This window comes from Copadichromis virginalis, linkage group LG8, assembly GCF_057382275.1.
Source record: "Copadichromis virginalis isolate Kocher_CV1m ecotype Utaka linkage group LG8, C_Virginalis_male_GT1.1, whole genome shotgun sequence".
NCBI classification, from domain to species: Eukaryota; Metazoa; Chordata; class Actinopteri; order Cichliformes; family Cichlidae; genus Copadichromis; species Copadichromis virginalis.
In genome coordinates, this window is record NC_140625.1 from 5843936 (window position 1) to 5863652 (window position 19717).

At 39.9% G+C, this 19717-nt stretch overlaps 1 protein-coding gene across 3 annotated transcripts in view; it reads right to left on the bottom strand.

Moving 5' to 3' along the window:
* LOC146702563 (putative uncharacterized protein MYH16) overlaps nt 1-19717 on the bottom strand; it is a 62324-nt gene that overhangs the window by 8566 nt on the left and 34041 nt on the right. For all 3 annotated transcript variants that reach the window (XM_085465487.1, XM_085465486.1, XM_085465485.1), the window contains exons 4-7: nt 17694-17780; nt 16435-16580; nt 14114-14204; nt 4816-4872 (exon numbers count right to left, since the gene is read on the bottom strand). In XM_085465487.1, coding sequence (XP_085321613.1) covers nt 4816-4872; nt 14114-14204; nt 16435-16580; nt 17694-17780 — 381 coding nt within the window. The remainder of the gene's footprint in view (nt 1-4815; nt 4873-14113; nt 14205-16434; nt 16581-17693; nt 17781-19717) is intronic.

Sequence of the window (19717 nt, forward strand, 5' to 3'; positions counted from 1 at the left end):
CATCAGTAATAAAGCAACAATAATGGGCAAAAGGAAGCTAAAGGATTCAAACCAGAGAAACTCTACAGTTACCTCCCAGTGACTCCTTTCACTACCAGTGACTCCTTTCACTACCAGTGACTCCTTTCTCATTATATCTACTGAAAACTGAAGGACTTAATGAAATGAATGAGAATCTGCATCTCTATGTCTGAGGCCTCTGTCCTCAGCTGGAAAAGGTTGTAGCGTCCTCTCTGGGTCAGGGACAAATTGCTGCTCCAAGTGATGGAGTTCAAGTATCTCAGGTCGTTGTTTAAGAGCGAGCGGGAGACTGACAGACGGATTGGGGCCACAGCTGCAGTGATGTGGACGAGCGTAAAAGTGAAGCTGTTGATTTAGAGATTGTGGATACCTGCACCAGAAATGAGCTTTCTCTGACAGGTGGCTGGTGTCTCTCTTACAGACAGGGTGAGGATTTCAGTTATTCAGAGGGGCTCTGAGTAGAAAGAAGCTATCTGAGGTGGTTCAGGCATCACCCACCAGGCGAAGGCCTCAGGGCAAACCCAGGACACGCTGGAGAGATTACATCTCTTGGCTGGCGTGGGAATACCTTGGTTCCCCCTGGATAAGCTAAAGATGGTGGCTAAGGACAGGGACGTTTTGGCTTATATACTTAGGTAGCAGCCCCCAGCACTAGATAAACAGAAGATGGATGGATTGACAACAACCAAAAAGTCCTAAAACTTAAGTGGCTTACTGAAGCAGTATCAGCATATATACCCAAACTTTTTCTAGATTTCTGGTAACGCTTTTGATATAATATAAATAAAGTACTAAGAATAGATATGTTCTGACATTATGAGACACATAAGATCATTAACTATGATTACCTTCTACAAACAAAATCTCGGCTCCACTAGTAGAAGAAAACTGATTATATATCAGTTTATACACAGTGTAATAAAACTTGACAGTACATACCCTCATCTCATGCTCAAACATGGAACAGCACACATGGAATGAGTTTATTATACTGGTCCATTATATGCACAAACAACAACTGGTGCTCTGTAATTAAAAACACTTATTTTTTATACACGTGTTTTACAGCCAGTTTAACGACAGCCGTAGATGTTGAGACTGATCCACAAAAGCCGGAGTCTCGGGGCCCCCTGATGGAAGCAATGAGGCACGGCCGTCAGCACACTTCAGCCAGAAAATAGATGACTCTCACTGGGGGCCTCCTCTTCCACCCCCTACTCCTCCAGCTAAATCTTCAAAAAACAGCTCACACCTGAACCCAGCCCTTTGTGTCCACACGCTGGCTCTGTGTCGAGGGTTAACACTGTGCGGAGGTGGAATGGAAGGTCAGTGCTCCTAAAGTGCCCTTCTGTTAGAGATAGGAGATTTATCTTCATTTGCACAAGAGCATGAAGGAGTAGGAGTGTGTCTCTGTGCAGTCAGCCAATTTGTGTTTGCATAAGTGATTTCTAGTGTTCATTTACTCAGTCTCCAAAAACTAAACCCCTGACTGGTGAGATGTCCTATCCTGAAACAAAACTAAATGTATGTTTACTTCAATGGTTTTAATCTTATTGTCCAAAAAGATACAGGTTTGTATACGTCTCTTTTTCTATATTAGAGAAGCATATATGCTATAGTAAGTAAGTATATATTGAAAGAGCCAAATGCTTTCTCCAAAGTTAGTCTTTATACAATACAACATGTCCATCATCTTCTGTAAGTTACAAGCAGGGACCAATTTAACACAAAAATGAGATAATTTCAATGAAAGTCCTGCTAGTGACAGTTTAGCATGACTTATTTTTTCCTCAGAGATGTAACATTCGGTCCACTTTGCTTGATTTCAGTCACATGATGTCTACTTGTTCACCTATTGGATATCACATGTACAAGACAGCTGGCCAATGTGCGATCAGAAAGTGAGAGAGATCTTAATTTTCACACACCCATCTGTTGGATAATGTCTCGAAAAGTTCAGGGCTGTAGTTCACGTGTCCGGTATTTCAAGTAATTCAATGGTTGGTGTACACAATCCATCCAAAATCCACGCAGAAAGGTCAGCAATGTTCAATGTTGGGATTTGATTGAAACTGAAGGGTAGAAAAATTGCCTTTTAAAAATGTTTGTGTGAAACTTTTGCCTTCGTGATTTCTAATCTGCCACCACAAAGCTTTTTGTTACATGGCAGCAGTATTATGTGCTATCCCAAAAAGAGGAAACAATAGCTATTGACTGTCCAGAAGCTTGTATAAGTACATTCACTATGCAGCAAATATGTAAATGCCATTAATAAAATTTTTAAATCTCAGGGAAAGCCATCCAGTTCAGTCTGTCAAGAACAAGGGTAATGTTCAGAGCTGGAGTCACTACAGAGGGATAGAATTGATGAGAAATACCATTAAGCCATGGGAAAGAGTCGTTGAACCTAGCTTAAATAGAGGTGTGGCTATCAGTGAGCAGAAGTATGGCTTCATGCCCCGAAAGAGCACTACAGGTGTGATGCTTGCTTTCAGAGTGTTCATGGAGAAGTACTGAAAAGGTGTCTTTGTCTTTGTGGATTCTGAGACAGCATATGATTGGGTGCCAAGAGAGGAGCTGTGAGACTGCATGGCACAGAAGTATGTTAGGGTGGTGCAGGACATATGTATGGTAGGAGTGAAAGATGGAGGTAAGATTATATCAAAGAACTGGTGAGCTCCTTCTTGGTTCCAATTATGATGGACAGTTTGACATGTTTGGAGAGGGTGAGGCTAGGCAGAGCTGAAGATGTTCAGAATTTCATTAAGAGTGAACAAGATGAGAAATGAGTACGTCAGAAGAACAGCTCAGGTTGAGCAGTTTGGAGACAAAGTTAAGGGAGACAAGGTTGAGGTTGTTTTTAGATGTGCAGAGTGGGATTGTGGGTATACTGGCCAAAGGATATATGGATATAGTGAAGGAGGATATGCAGAGGTTTGGTGTGATAGAGGATGATGTTATGGATAGGGTGAGGCACAATATCTGCTGGGGCGAGGGAACATCTGGGACAAGAACCAAGCAAATTTATTATTTTGGCTCTGATCTGATCAGATCTAATCTCATAAAAATGTTAGCGAGTACCCAGAGCAGAATATTACACTTAGTAAAGAATGGCAATGTTGGGGGTTTTAAGCATAGCATCAAGTGCCATTTGCAGCTTGCTGCTCCTAAATCGTGAAGCAGCTTTACTTTTCACATTAGGACATCATCTGCATCAGATATTAAAAAAATTATACTGAATAAATTTGACTTTAATTGCTAATAAATTAGCAATATTAGCTATCAAGACATTGGTAGCTTGTTGGTTTCCATGAATTGGCTACTTTGGGCATCTGTCGCAAGCAAAAACAGTGAAAAACAATTTAAAGTTGCGTCTTTGGCAAGATAATTGTGAGGTCATACTTATCTGTTTTAATTCCTGACTGCATCAAAACTATAAGGATTCACTTAGTAAACCCAAGATAAAAAGCAAAGGAGCTAAACAATTTGACAACCCTTAAGCTTAAACTGGATAATAACCGAGAGCTTATATAAATAACCCCTTTCATATTTTACGTAGTCACCTGACTTTTAAGTTAATTTTTGTTGTTCATGTTTCTATGGAGAATGTGTGATTTCCAGTTTAAAGATAAAGTGTTTGTGTACTGACTGAATGCTATGCATACTATGTGTGTTCTATGTGTGTTCCTGGGTGTGTGAGAACATGCTACTTTACAATTATATAGTGTGTGTGAGCGTGTGTGTGTGTGAGCGTGTGTGTGTAAAACCGCATGGCATTCCAGACGGGAGAGGATCCTAGAAAAAACAGTGCTGTCTGTCAGCCTCTATCTCATAATTCTATCTCCCCAGTGCGACCCGAGGAGCAGAGCCTAACAATAGCGAACCTGTCTGCAGCAAAGGTATGCTGTATTTGAGCTGCTCTGAAGACGGAGGAACAGATAAAGACCTTGCATGTCTCTGCCTGCCTCTTCGCTGCTCTGCAGCTTCAGAGGCTGAAGGGGTCTCAGCTAGCACCATTAAGAATACCACCCAGAGTGGGGAAAAACACACCCTCAGGCCAGCTGTCACTCTATTTGCCACTTGGAGTGAAATATATGCCTTTGCATTTCTGCCTTTTCCTATTGTAACTACAGTACGCTCTTAAGTCATGCTAGCACACACATACTATAAGTCCTTGTTTGAAACAGCAAGCACTTAAAGAGCCACCTTGGTATCAGCTTTTTATGACAAAGACATGCTCCTTTGAAAAAGTTATGCATTAGAAAGAAGTCATCTGGGACACTTTATTGCAGTCAAATGTAAGATGGATGGAAAAAATGCCCTATTCTTTCACTTGAAGGAGCAAGGCAAAGGGCTTACAGAAGGTGCACTGATATGGGTGTGTGAAGACAGAGAACGATCTGGGAAAGTAAGAAAAAGGAAAAAGGACGTCGGGGCTCCCTCCACGCCTATGGGTTCCCTCTATGTTAATCAGAAACACAAGGTCTCTTCAACCCCCTTTTATTATCACAGGTGCAGATAGTTTGGGGTGACCAGAGGCACAGCACCAGCACATGTACCCCACCAGCTGCCAGCACATCAGCACTGTTTTCGTCTGTTCTTCTTCATTTACCGTCCCCTTCAATCTTTAAACTGCTCTAAGCACCACAGGCCTGAACATTAGAGCCGAACCAAGTTATCTGGTTTCCTCTTATCTACCCCAAAGAAGGACAGACAGATTTAACTGCTCTTTGTTTCATGTGCACTAAAGAGCGAAGCCACACAGTTCCTCATAAGTGTGTAGATATACAGTACCTTGGCTCTCATGGTCCGCTCTGCTTCCAGCTCCTCCTCCAGCTCTTCGATGCGCGCCTAATGAGAGATATTGAAATGGATGAAGGTGCATACTTAAAAAAACCAAAACAAGAAAACTTAATTTGCTTTCAGTACCACAGGCCTGAACATTGAACTAATAAAATACAATAAAACATGGGGAGGATATTTCCTCTGCTTTCACAGTACATGTGTAATTTTGACAGAGAACAAACGGGGCGTCATCTCCACAGACTGTTTGCTATTTCAAGGCAGCACTTGTGTGTGTGGTGAGTCCTTCTCATACACTCCACTTTCTGTAGGGATTTGGCACGCCTCTGGCTTTTTTCCTCAGGTAGCAATTTAGAGCAAGAATGTCCTGTAGGCACCGTCATTATCTGTATTTTGACCCCAGGCTGGGTGTGCTATGTCCGGTCACCGAGACCAAAAATCATCAGCACTGCCATTTCCATGAAATTCGAAGAATTTTTGTTGTGTTTTTTCTTTTTGTTCTGTTTTGGGGTTTTTTTGCTCTTGGTTTTATGGTCCTGGCCTGAAGTAAGTGATGCATCAAGGTCTGAATACATGCAGTATTTTATCAGTCAAAATCATTTTCAGGTGTCTTCTATATATTTTGTAAGGTTTATTCCTTCCAGGTTTGTAACCTTTTTCAACAGCAGCTGAATTACTTCCCATGCAAGCATGTTATCATCATGAAGAATGACTAATATGTACCATTTAATGCACATGCATGAATTACAACTATGCATCTACCTTGAATATACAGTATTTAAATAAATGACTGCACATATTCTAAGTGACAACTTGCTTTCATCATCTCAATTCAAGGGTTTTTAAAACATTTTAATGATGACACAAATCTTTAAATACGCACAACCGCTTCCTTTACACAACACATTCTTTATTCCTTGCAAACCAACAACAGCACTATTTTTTACAGTGAACTGACCACCTCTGAAAATAACCAAAGCATTTTCAGTTATTTTTGGAACACTCAGCTATTTCATCGCAGAGGATACTGTGTTTATAAAGCCATAGTTATGTAGAACAATGACAATCGTGCATAGTTGGTACAGGTAAAGGATGTCGATCAGTGCCAAACAACCACCCTTCAAGTTCTTCATGTTATGCACTTCCTCTGAGGGTTTTATCTATCTATCTATCTATCTATCTATCTATCTATGCAACTTTGGGTTTAAATAAAATAATGAGCTTATTGGCCCAACATAAAAATAATAAATGAATATCCAAAATATATTGGGCAGATTTTGCATGTTGTTCCTGTGTCAGCATACTCACTGTACTCCAGCTTCCTCCCACAGTCCAAAGACATCTAAATTAACCATTGACATAAATGTGGCCATAACTGTTTGTTGCTCTGTGTGAGCCCATAACACGCACAGCATACAACAATATATTTAATTATGCAGCGTAAACAATCCTGGAACAAAAACAGGAATATCTACTCTGTTCAATCACTTCATGTAAGTTTACATTTAGATATGAGGAGAAATTATTATGATTGCATGTAAAATGCGAATGTGAATTGTATGATACGTTTGATTTTTACATGCAATTCAATTCAAATCAGTTGCAGAAGCACCTCAAGGCGCTTTATATTCTAAGGTCAAGACTCCAAAATATTACAGGGAAAATCCCAGTCATCAAACAATTCCTTATGAGCATGAATTTGGTAACACTGGGAAGGAAAACTCCCATTTTACTATCTGCTCCATCCGGTTTGGAGGTCAACGGGGAAAAGAAGGACAGGACACACACTTGTGTAATAAAATATGAGCTTCCCAGCAGGTTCATGAGACCTCAGCACAGGCTAATGGCACTAAATATGTTATAATGTATAGAAAACATAGTGTCATTTTTTTAAACACTCTTGCTTTTGAACTTTAAATATCCAGTGTCCTCTTAAGGCATTTCACTTTTATTTATATAGCACCAAATCACAACAACAGTTGCCTCAAGGCATTTTACACACTTATATACATTTTATTATGGTAAAGATCCTCCCATGATACAAACTGTTATTCTTAGTGAAAACTCAACTCCCTCTACCACAGCTTACAGTATACGTAGAACCCTCTGTGTACACCTACTGCGCTTTGAATTTCATTTTACTGGATTCTGTTCAAAATCATCAGAATGATCTAACAGAAGTATATCATCCACAGATGATTTCTGTTCCACTTATGTCATGCCAAAACTGCTTTTTTTAATTACTAATAAAAATTTATTGCTCGCTTCCCAGCACGGCTGCACTCTACCAAGATGAGTCATGCTCTTGGTTATCTACAATTTGTATCTATGTTTCAATGTCAGGAAGTGTGTCTGACATGCCGGATGGCCCAGGGCCACTCACAGCAACAACACCTCCACTTCACTCAAGTGGTGAAAGCCACAGCGCCTAAATCTCCCCAAACAACAAACCATAACAAACGTACTGTAAACTATGTGTACAGACAAGAGCTGGAGAGCTCGCCTGTACTTGTGCCATCTTTGATTATAAACAACAGAATATTTTTAAATGCCTAAAAACAACACACAGAGACATTAACTTATTCCTTTTATCATTTTTGATACGTTTAAACAGAAACACAGAAATAAAAACTCACGTGCCAGCGGAGCGCCTCTGCAGAGAGAACAGCCATCGTGAGGCAGCAGCAGCCCAACTGAATGACTGACTGAGTGTCCCACACACTGAGACACGCACGTGCGCACACACACAAACACACACACATACCTTCACTGTCGATCCCCTCCGGCACTTTACTGTCCACACCCCCTTATGCATGCACAGCCTCTTTTTCTCTCACTGACAGTTCCCCACTCAAATATGTTTCTTGTTAAATTCCTCTTTTCCAGAGCCTCAAACCACCCTCAAAGTAAACATTGTGGCTCTAATACAATTGTAAAAAACACATCGTGCACCAAGAGTGTTAAGAAGTCTGAGCCAGGCTACATGGGTAATTCTGGCCACTTATGTGTAGCAGGAAGAATTTAGACACTGATTCTAAATGAACCCACAAAGATGTCTCTAGTCTTGAAGCAGTGAGCTGGAAACAACAGAATTAGGCCGTTGTTGCTGAGAATGGTTGCAGGGTTTGATCTCCATAATTGCTTGTGCTTACGGTTTTCTTTTTCCCCTCTTCAATCTGAAACCATAATAATTGTCTATAAATTGCAATCAGATGTGGCCTCAGTGCAGATATCTCCATGCTTGTGTCAGAGGGGATGGTCAGCAGTGTGGGCAGTGATATCCTGTGAGACCCCCCCAGCTGAACAACTGGGAGGCCTTCCCTGCATCTATACTGTTCGCACACACTAGCATAATTCAGATCACGGCAATGGTGCAGGAATCTGCATGCTTTGTTGTTTTAAATGCCACCAGATGGCCACCTACAGACTCCAGATGTAAAGTTTTTGTTGCTGACAGCTTCCACAGACATGGTCCCAACTATTTTTTTTATATTTATATAGATGAAATTATTGGTACTAAGTATGAAGTAAGACTTGTTCACCACAGGTGCTCATTTGTCAGAACATTTGTCTGAGAAACACCTCTTAGCAAAACGATGACTCTTAGTACACACAGCTCGTGTTTTTAGGGGTGAAAAACAAGAAAAAAAAAGTTTTTCCAGTAGTGATCAGTCTACAAACAAAATATGGTATTGTGACTGTATTATCAGTTTAAACTAAGATTAATTCTATGCTTTATGTTTCAAATGACACAAAAGCACATGATCCCATATTATACACAAGACAAGCATATGTAGCTATAAGGGAGAGGACAATAGAAAGCTTGAATAGCGTAATCTGGATACGAGACTCTCATCACCGCTGTGGCCCAATCTGATCTAACACCTTCAGCAAAACATCTGCTACAGACCAAACAAAAAAACAAAATGAGCTTTATCTTCACAGATTGTGATAACCCTCAGATTGTGACTGAGTGTAAACTGTTTTACAACCCTAAATAAAACCGCTAAAAAGGATTCGTTTGCTGTAAGAAATCAAGGCTGCATGGCTGCTTTCTCTTTAGGCCAACTGCTTTGAATTACAGCATACTACAGAGGGAGAGGCGGCTTCATCATCAGCGACAGACAAAGCGGTCTCTTTGATTCTGCAGCAGCTTGCGTGGACATATTCGTGCAACCTTTACGACCTCAGTGGGTGATGTCCAGCTGGCTGGCCTGTCCACCTGCATCTTCATCAGTAGGAGAAGTTTACATATAATAGCTTCATTGTGAGAGGATGCCAAAGCTACAGTAAATGCGAAAACATGTGCACCCTCAAAGACACATGGATTGTCTTTCACTCCTCAAATTAGATACAAAGGAGCTCTTTATTTTCACTACTGACAAACTCTGGAGGAAACATCAGGCTCCCAGAGGCACTGGCAGAACAGAGAAGCACCACCTGAACCCATAACACTCCCTCTCTCTCTGAACTCAACGACAGACACAGACAAAACACATTATCTGCAACATGCACCAGTGACACAGATAAAAGCTCTCAGACTTGTTTGATTTTATCTGCATGCCATTGAAAGATTCAGCAGAAAAACATTAGTATATACTTCCCAGATTGGCAGAGAATATAATGCATACCATAAATAGCTATTCTACCCTTGCTTCTGCAGTGCCTGCAATCCTAAAGATGGTTAGTTAAATTGCACCGTCTTTAGTGGTACAGCATACACTCACTGCTGTGGTGATTTTCCACTGCCTCACCAAAGATTACTCGTTAATAACTGGGATGGCTTTTTCCTTTAGCTTTGTTGAAATTTGAGGTTCAGCTAGGTGGCACTTTTTTGTTGCACTCAAAGGCCGCTGTGGTTTTAGTCCATATACCGGTCACAGTCACTGAAAGCTCCATGAAACTTTGCATCTCTCCAGATGTTGAACTCTGCTGAAAGTAATACTGAATACTGAAAAATGTTGCTGTTTTTTCTAAACCCAAAGACACATAAGCCAAGCCTATGATAAGCTGCTAACTTTATCATGCCTAGCCAATACACAGCAGTAATCTAGTACAAAAGATGTGATATACACTTCATCATTTATTTGTACTGTTCTTTTTCCAGCATTAGACATGCAATGACTGGATGCACCGGTTTGAATTTATGTTGAATTTTCTCCTATCCACACAGTGTCAGAAGTATATATACAGGTTCAAATATACGCATTCGCTTAAAGTTTTTAGGTAATAAGTGATCCTTAAGGTCAGAGACAGGTTAGGCTACTCCAACGTCATCATCAGGGTATGTTTTGGGTCATTTGGGTCTGGAAGATCATACACGACACATCTTCGGTTTTCTGACTGAGAAAAGGCCGCTTTCATTGGCCCCTCACTGCGGTGAAGTCGTCCTTTACACCTAGCAGAAAAACATCCCCAAAGCATAATATTTCCAATTCCATGCTTGACATATTTGGATGATGTTCTTTGGGTCATATTATCTCTTCCTCCAAACACAGTGGGTTGAGTTGATGCCAAAGACCTTGATTTAGTATTTATCTGTCTATAGCACCTTCTCCCAGGCCCAGAATCCTTTAGATGTTCACTGACAAACTCAGGATGCTCTTGTACATGTGCGTTCTTGAGGAGTGGGATTTTGCAGGTGCTGCAAGATTTCAACCTATTATGATGTAGCCTGTTATTAATGATGTTTATGGTGACTACAGTTCCAACTGTCTTCCTATTATTAACAACTCCTCCCATGTAGTTTAGTGCCAATTCACCACCTTTATCATAATTGTCCACCTCATAAGGGGCAAGATCTTGTATGGAGCTACAGAACAAGGATGATAGGTGGTCATTTGATATTTTTTCCATTTCTGTATAAACATATTAAGCAGAGTTTTTGCTTTTGTTCCTATAGAACAAAATATGTAAAGCTTGTCTTAACTACAGACCATATTATTTAAAGCCTCTAAATCAAAACCCATTCAACAAACCTTGATTCTGGGACAAGGAATGCTGGAATTAAAAAAAGGGCCAATTTATTTTGTGGTTTTAGGACTAATTTCTGCAGCAATCACTAAACAACATTTTCACAAGACAACCTAACATAAATACAAGGAATATTTCTTCTCACAGTTTAGCATGCAGTGAAATAGTTTTGGTTTTGTACTTCCTATAGTTGCTCAGACGGAACAATGAACAAGCTCACTCTCAACTCAACAACACTTTGAAAGTATCACCAGTTAGTGATGCTACTTTTGACCTTACATGCAAAGATTTCGAAAATAAGTTTAAAAAACATTTCCACAATTGAACTATCCCATGCTGACTTAATAAACACAATGTGTAGCTAACCCCATTAATTACAACTTGCATTCAGGTGTTTCCCTGACGATGCACTGGTATGTCGGCTGGCATGTTTTACTGGAATATTTAAATCCATCGATAATCTTACAAGCTGCACCTGTGTTTCTCCTGCTGTAACAAGCCCAAATGTCTGCAGTGAGAAAGATTTACTTCCAAAGAAGTTTACAGTGTGATAACTCAGCAGTCCTTTTTCGTGTCATCGACAGACAAATGAGGTGCAGCACTATCTTTTGTTGAGAAATACTATTTTGAAAGTTAAACGACAAATCTTTGTTTCTCGTAAAGCATCAAAACTTCCAAATGACTTTGCTGTGTCTTCATGTGCATATGCAGTGTGGATGCACTTGTGGTCGTGGATGGGATTTACAGTTTTCACTCTTTATCATCCTTTATCTCTCCCTCACGTCTGTAGTCGTGAAGTGTCTCAAACAGATAGTGCCTCAGCACATCAGACACTGTCTGCCCTCCTCCCTCGACCCCTACCAGTTTCCTTAAAGAGCAAATCGGTCCAAGGAGGATGCCATCACCATCACCCTTTACAGAGCGCAACGTAAGGATGCTCTTCATGGACTACAGCTCAGCATTCAACAAAATAATCCCAGACATCCTCAGCAAAAGACTGGACCACCTTCACATGCCACCTGGTCCTGGATCAAAGATTTCCTCGCCAACCGGTAACAATCAGTTAGACTCGGCGCCCCCGTCCCAGCTGCTTCTGGTCTTCTATTGTTCCTCAGTGGAGAGCGTCCTCTCCTACTGGCTGGGTGTTGTGGTAGGCAGGGTCACGAGTGACAACAGGAGGGCTGTACAAAGAGTAATTAACACTGCCCAGAAAATCATTGGCTGCCACCTCTGGAGACCATCACTAGATCCTCCTGTGTCAGGGAAATCAGGTCACATAACTCCAGACTCACAAACAGCGTCTTGAATCATATAGCAATAACATTTTCTCACAGACTAAGTATTTTTAATTTTGATACTTCAAGTGAAATTTAGTGATAAGACACATTAAGGTGTTTTTTTAGCATTTAATCCACTTTGCCTAGATGAGAGGATGTAAAAACATTCTGAACCCTGAGTCACTGTCAGCTGATAGTAAATATCTACTGCCATATATAATATCTATAACAGTAATAATGCTTTGCAATTATTCACCTGGAAGTCAAAAAGTCAATGCATGCTGGTAGATCATAATAAACTTGACCTACCCAGTTCATTTTTGATGTAGCCAGTGCGTTCTAACCATTTCCTGACATGCTTGGAGCTTGAAGCGACTGCTCCAATCACAGAGCAGAGCCCAGCAGCTTTGCTAAAAGACAGGAATGCCTTTTTTCTGCCGTGTTGTAACCTACAGTTGGGCTCACTGTTTGTCTTTGTAAAACAACAGTTTTAACAGCTTTTAACTCCACTTAGAAGCCAGTCTACAAAAGCCACAGCCACTTCAACTAAATATTACAGTTACTATTATAAAGGTAACTAAAAGACCTTTTCTGTGTTGATTAGTAATGACTAACTTGATAAGCCAGCTCAGTGTTGAGCAAATGTCATCGCGATATGCACACAGGACACGTAAAGTTCTTTATAGCTCTTTGAACATTTTCAGAAATTAAAGGCTGCAGAGGAAAGGAGCATACCAGCCCCGTTGTCTGGCTGATGACTATCAAACCAATAAGGAAGGACTCCACATGTCTTTTAGCAGTGCTGTGCGTGAGCTCAGTCAACTTAGCTACCAGTATTTTATCTCGAACGTGACATTAGTGAAAAAAGCTTTTTGCAAGAGTAAACAGATGCTTTTAAGTGTGTGAGCCACAGGTGATGGACAGTAAACAGCGCTGCAGCTACTAGCAGAAAGAGCGACAGAGTCAGTGACATTGGCAACAAATGTGGAAACATCACATTGAACTGACACATTCAGCCTGTTCTGGGAAATAGCTAAAAAATGATTGATGATAACAAGAAATCATTACCAAAGGGTAAGGCCATGGGCCACAAAAGTCTGGTTTACATTTGTACACTTATCTGTTTGAACTGTTTTGCTTTCTAAAACATTAAGTGGTCAAACAAAGACATGACTGCTTTTCTTGGTCATGTAAAAAAAGCACAAACAGTTATATTATATAATACTATATCATAGAGTCAAGTATGACGATAACTTGGTTTATTTGAATCTGAGTGAACTAAACTGTAAGCACGCAGAGAGGTCAAAGCAGAAGTGCCAAAAACTGCATTTTTGCTAATGAACACTTGAGACTCCAAAATGAGTCAGTCCAACTAGACTCCCATTTTAAAATGCTCAACCTTACAACACTGAAAAGCATATTTACAGCCTGGTGCAGGAAACGATTTAGATTTCTATGGATAACTACCACTTTATATCTGGATCAGGTGACCCTGAGTTATGCTGCAATAGGCATAGGCTGCTGGGGGATTCCCATGATGCACTGAGTGTTTCTTCTTCAGTCACCTTTCTCACTCACTATGTGTTAATAGACCTCTCTGCATTGAATCATACTTGTTATTAATCTCTGTCTCTCTTCCACAGCATGTCTTTATCCTGTCTTCCTTCTCTCACCCCAACAGGTCCCAGCAGATGGCCCCGCCCCTCCCTGAGCCTGGTTCTGCCAGATGTTTCTTCCTGTTAAAAGGGAGTTTTTCCTTCCCACTGTTGCCAAAGTGCTTGCTCATAGGGGGTCATATGATTGTTGGGTTTTTCTCTCTATGTATTATTGTAGGCTCTACCTTACAATATAAAGCGCCTTGAGGTGACTTTTGTTGTGATTTGGCGCTGTATAAATATAAATAAAATTGAAGTGAAATTTAATATCACCTGTTTGGGTGTGTGATTTCTTTTTTCTTTCTGCTAGGTCTCACCATGCGATTGTTAAACAAGACTGCTAGTGTTAAATGACAGAAGACAAACAACAAAATGCAAACTTACCTGTAGCTCCTTGGTCTTCCTCTGCAGTCCAAAGTTAAGTGCCTCCTCTTCTTCTAGTTTGGAGCTGGTACTGCTGATCTCCAGCTCCTTCCTTTAATGAGAAAAGGAATATATAATTGAAATTAATGAGCATAGAGGAAGTTTTTTGCTCAGAAAACACAAAAACTGTTTCCCAAAACCCTACAGTTTCTCTTGCATTTAAAAACCCCCGGACTAGCTAATATAGGCAGCATCATGGTACCGCGGGATTTTGGGGCTGGACATCTAAAACTGAACTACTGATAAATATAAACATTACACACATTACAACAATGTTCTTTAATGTGTTTCACACGGCACAAAAAATAGTGCTTTAAAAGCCGCAATGATCAACAGCAAATACAAAGGAGTATCAGTCACATGAAAAGGTTGCTCCATCTGACCTTCTGGTCACATTTGTGAGGCGTGCACGTGAGGCTCTGTATATGTATGTGCTTTGACAACATCGCAACACCATGTCTGTGACGCTTCACTGGACTAAAGTTATACTGAGTGGCAGATTTAATAGCCTCTGACAATAAGTACTGTTTGAATACCATAGTATCTTAGCAACAAGTGAGTCACTCACTTTGTTAATGTTCAAGAAGGTCACGCAACTATTAGTGCCAAAGAGAACAAGTTTTAACTTTGTTACGGAGACAATATTGTAGGTGCGCACTGTACTTTTGTTTTCTGACAGGAGGCTTTTGCCTTCAGTAGATTGTTGCTGCAGGGTAGGGTACAGTGAATGATTACATCTGTTTTTATATCACTGGGCAGATAACAACATGCTGGGATCTTAGTGAATCCCTAGAGGTACATACACCTTAAAAGAGATGCAAAAGGACAATGTAGTCTCATAGAGTCCAAGCTCTGCTGCCTCAGGATATAAGACGCACACAAGAGTGAGAAATTTTCCAAAGTCCATCAGGCTCTCTCTCCCTTGGGATAGTAGATCAGATCAGCTTAGGTTCCAGTTCAGCGGACTATTAAAAGACAACAGTAGATAAGACTTGTTGTCACTTGCATATAGTCTAAATGGGGGGAAAAAATTCACCCCATGTTTTCTGGCTTAGATAGGCTGATATAAATGTTTTAGAGACGGGTTTACCACCCATCATGATGGCTGTGATAAATGCACAGTTTGTGAAAATGTTTATGTTAATAATGGTGCCCTGTTTATGTCCTTTCTTTAACCACATTTTGACTGATTTAACCTTATAGACAGTCTCAAAGAATAAAATATCGGTTGTACTGACTTTTATAGGCTGGAGCTTTAAAATTGCTAATGCTATAAATGCTTTTGGAAAGCTAATGTTTTCCAAGAGTCTCCAGGCTTCTCAAGTTAGAAATTTGACCTGAAATACTACCTGTGTGTCTTCTTCTTTGAACAAATATGCTTTATTGTATAGCTCAAAACATTCTGAATGACTATTATCCCCCCACCCACAGGACAGACACACAATGTTTAGCCACTGTGACCATGAGGTAGTGATGCCACAAACTACAAATAGGATCAAACTGGAAATAACAACAATATCCTGTATAATTTTCAACCACAGTATTATAGTACAATATATAGTACTGTATTATAGTACAATATATAGTACTGTATTATAGTACAAAAAACCTTCAGCCATTAGGCACACTGCAAACTTTTTAATATTTTGGAACCGATACAGTAAACAGAAAATCTCACAGAGCATTACAAATATGCTAACGCTAATTAGCATAAATTAAGAAAACTGATTCAAAATCTTTTCATGACGGTGGACCGAAATAAAATTATAGGTCCTGGTGAAATTGTGGACATCTGTACCATATTTTCTTAAGTAATACAACAGTTAAACATATCAGTCTCACTTTGGTTTTTAAGAAAACTGTTAATTATTTGGATTTTTCATTGTCTAAATGTCTATGTTAATCAATTTTGATATAAAAGCCAACATTTTGACCCTCTGGTAATGCTAGCAATAAAACAAGGGCATCAACAAGGACATTTGGATTTATCTTCTGGGAATCAACAGAGTCTTTACAGACAGTCTACTCAGTAATTAGCAGGATGATTCAGCAGACCCCTGAGATGCAAGCCTCAATGTTACACTAGAAAAAACGTCGGAAGATCATTGAAGGTCTCTGTGAAACTATGAAAATCTCTGCAAAATTTCCCAACAGAATTTAACAGAATGTAGCTTTAGCCTCAAATTGTTGGTGTCAGGAGCAAACAGTACTTTGGCTGACTGGCTTTTTTCCCATTTACTCTGAAAAGTTTGCTATAAGCATGCAGCGCGTCTTTGACTGACCTTTTAATGAGGTCTTCCAGACCATTCCTCATCTTCTCCATCTCTCCCAGACTGTCCTGCGAAGATCTGCTGTCCCCCTCCAGCCTCCTCCTGCTCTTCTCTAGCTCAGCACGCTGATGGCGCTCCTGTTCCAGCTGGTACTCCAACTGAGCATGAGGAAAGTTACAGGACGGATTCAATAATAGGGTTTAACAATATTTCTTGACTGTAATTGCAAATAGTGAAATGCTTTGTGCCACTTTTTAATATATTTTATAATCACCATTTATTATATTTGACAATTTTTATGTGTGAAATTACATGTTTCAGTGTTTCCCTATTTTTGCCAAGCTGTATTGGCTAGCAGGGTTACAATTAAGTTAAATAACCATGAGTTTCCATTCCTCACTTTGCTGTTGAATAGTTGGTTCATAAGCTTATTATTACTTTTAATGTGTACAACATGTGTGTTTCTGTTGGATGCAAATGTTACACCAGTGTAATGGCACTGACCTTATATTTAAAATAAGTTATCATGGAGTCTACAGTTAAAGCTCTAGGTAGTCTCATAAAATCAGAGATTGTTTTATCAGTTATTAACATATTATAGATTTTATAAAATAACACTACTTGACTTCTGCTGATACATTTGGATGGGAAGGTCTGAATGTGTCACAAACAACAGGAAAGGATGGGTTCATCCTGCTTTGTATCAACAGTTCAGGTTGGTGGTTGTCGTGTATCTTTTCTCTGCACACTTTGATCTCCTGAGTTCCTGAGTAATCGGTGGCAGATTTGCATCATGGATGTTCAGCTGACCAATCTGCAGCAACCATGTGCCACGAACCATGAGAGCAATTTTGAAGGTTAAAAAAAGGCTTAAACGCAACATTTACCTAACACACTTTCCAGTGAGTTTATAGTTTTCCATCTAACACAAATGACAGACGTTCAAAATTATAGACTAGCTGTTGGAATTTTAGCAGTTTAAAAGCCAACGTGGTTGGCCAGGCCTCCATCCTGCAGTAAGACAATGACTCAAAACATTCAAAGACATTAACCAGCTTTACATCATGGAAGAGCACCCTACAGCCTACAATTACACCCAGGTGAGCACGTTTGGGAGGAATTAGACGGAACAGTCCTGCATTTTAATTTAAAAGCGCACCGAGCTATAACACATTGCAAATTTCAGAAATTACAGAATAAATATCGAAAAAAACATTTGTGTAGTGCATATGGTATGAACTATATGTTCAATTTGAAAAATATGTACATACATCTTCAGTGTGCATCTGCAACTTGGTTTTCTCTTTGGTCAGCAGGTTGACTTTCTCCTCTTCACTCTGCAGGTCCTCAATGGCCTGCTGTTGAGGGTGATAAAAGATGTCTGAGCCTGGACTGCACATGTGTCCTTAAATGTCTGTCTCATGTCCATCTGTCTGCCATATTTGTACTTTGGAAAAATATGATTTATTTGCTTAACCATGAAAATGTCAGAAGTCATCTTCAGTTTGATCTGATAGATGAGATGTTTTTTATCTGTCTTTTCATCAACAGGGAGCAAAAGCAGCGAAGCATCAAACAGGAAGACTAAACTCACTCAAACAGCAGTGCGTGCACTTTGTGTTAAATTTTTTTCCCCACAGGCGTCTCCTTGTATTCCAGGCCAAATCCATAATCTGAGACATGTTCAGCAAACAGTAGGAACATAATGAGGACTAATGCTAAATTGTCCACATGGATTACACAATGAAGAAGACTGCTACTACTGGTTGAACCATCTGGGAGGAATTAGCAAACAGGGCCTCTTATAGCTGTCATAAGGAAGATGAGGTTGTTGAGGGCTGCGAATTCTTCAGATCTCTCTCTTTTTTCTAGGAGACTGGTCTGTGTCTGGTGAAGAGCACATTTATCACGAGTGCCACTTCTGTCCACAGGCCATATGGTTCCCTTTTCCTAAACTCATGTTTTATTCTGAGTCAAACAGCCAGTGGAGCGTCCCTGTATGCTTTTGGGAACGGAAGAGTTAAATTTACAATTTAAATGTTTTCCAATAAAATGCAAACAGATATTTTTTAAAGTGTGCACATGCATACTTTGAGATTAGAACATTTGCTTCAAGTGCAAAAGATAATCTATTCATGTACAAATTTATGGTCTGTTATAGGGAATGGGCTGAAAAAAGGAGCAAACGCTTATGTGCCTGTAATGGCCACTTGAGGCTGGCTGTAAAAGTGAATCACCTCCATTGATTTCCAACAAGTCATAAGAATAACATGTTTACAGCCTAGTACAAATAATATTTTTAATCTCTAATAAAATAGCTCCACGGTTAATGAAATCTGTTTGCATTTTGTTAAGACTTAAAGTCTGGGGCGTGGCTGCCTGGATTAATATTAACCAAATGCTGTTGGCTAGGCTTGATTTCCACTAGTGAACTAGACTTTGTGGACATGAATTGGATTGGTTAAACATGTTTGTCCTGTTGGTACATCTTTTAATATTTTAACGTAATTACCTGACAAATAATATTGCTTGCTGTGTAGTACAGTCCACCCACAAAGTTTGCTCTCTAATTTGGTGGGAAATTCTAGGATTTTATCAGTCTGTGACTTATTTAGATATCTATGTCCGTGTGTTGTACACGTAAAGATTACAGATGCAAGTCAGAACCTTCTGTGCAGGTGACTCACGTATATGACCAAGATTGAAGAACAGTGCTGTACTTCTTGTGTGTGCTTCTGTTGATGTTAATTTACGTGGTAATTTATTGTGTGTTACCAATACTCAGGTATTCTGGGATCCATCCATCCATCCATCCATTCGCTTCCGCTTATCCTTTCCAGGGTTGCGGGGGGCGCTGGAGCCTATCCCAGCTGTCATGGGGCGAGAGGCGGGGTACACCCTGGACAGGTCGCCAGTCTGTCGCAGGGCCAACACACAGGGACAGACAACCATTCGCACTCACATTCACTTGCACATTCACACCTAGTGGCAATTTGGATTATCCAATTAACCTATCCCCACAAGTATTCTGGGATATCTGGGATAATTACTGAGTATATGATGAAGATAAAATGGAAAATATCACAAGTTTGTTATATGATAGAATCATAATATGACCAAGAGGAATGTTTGGTTGGTAGGAAGATTTTCATTAATGGTGAAAATTAAAATATCTTATATCATACTACCTTCTGACTACCCTAACCACTTTCTGAACACAAGAGGTGTTGAGTCGTCATTTTCAGTGATCTAAGCTGCAGACAATATATTTTTTTTTTAAACAATCTTGTTAATG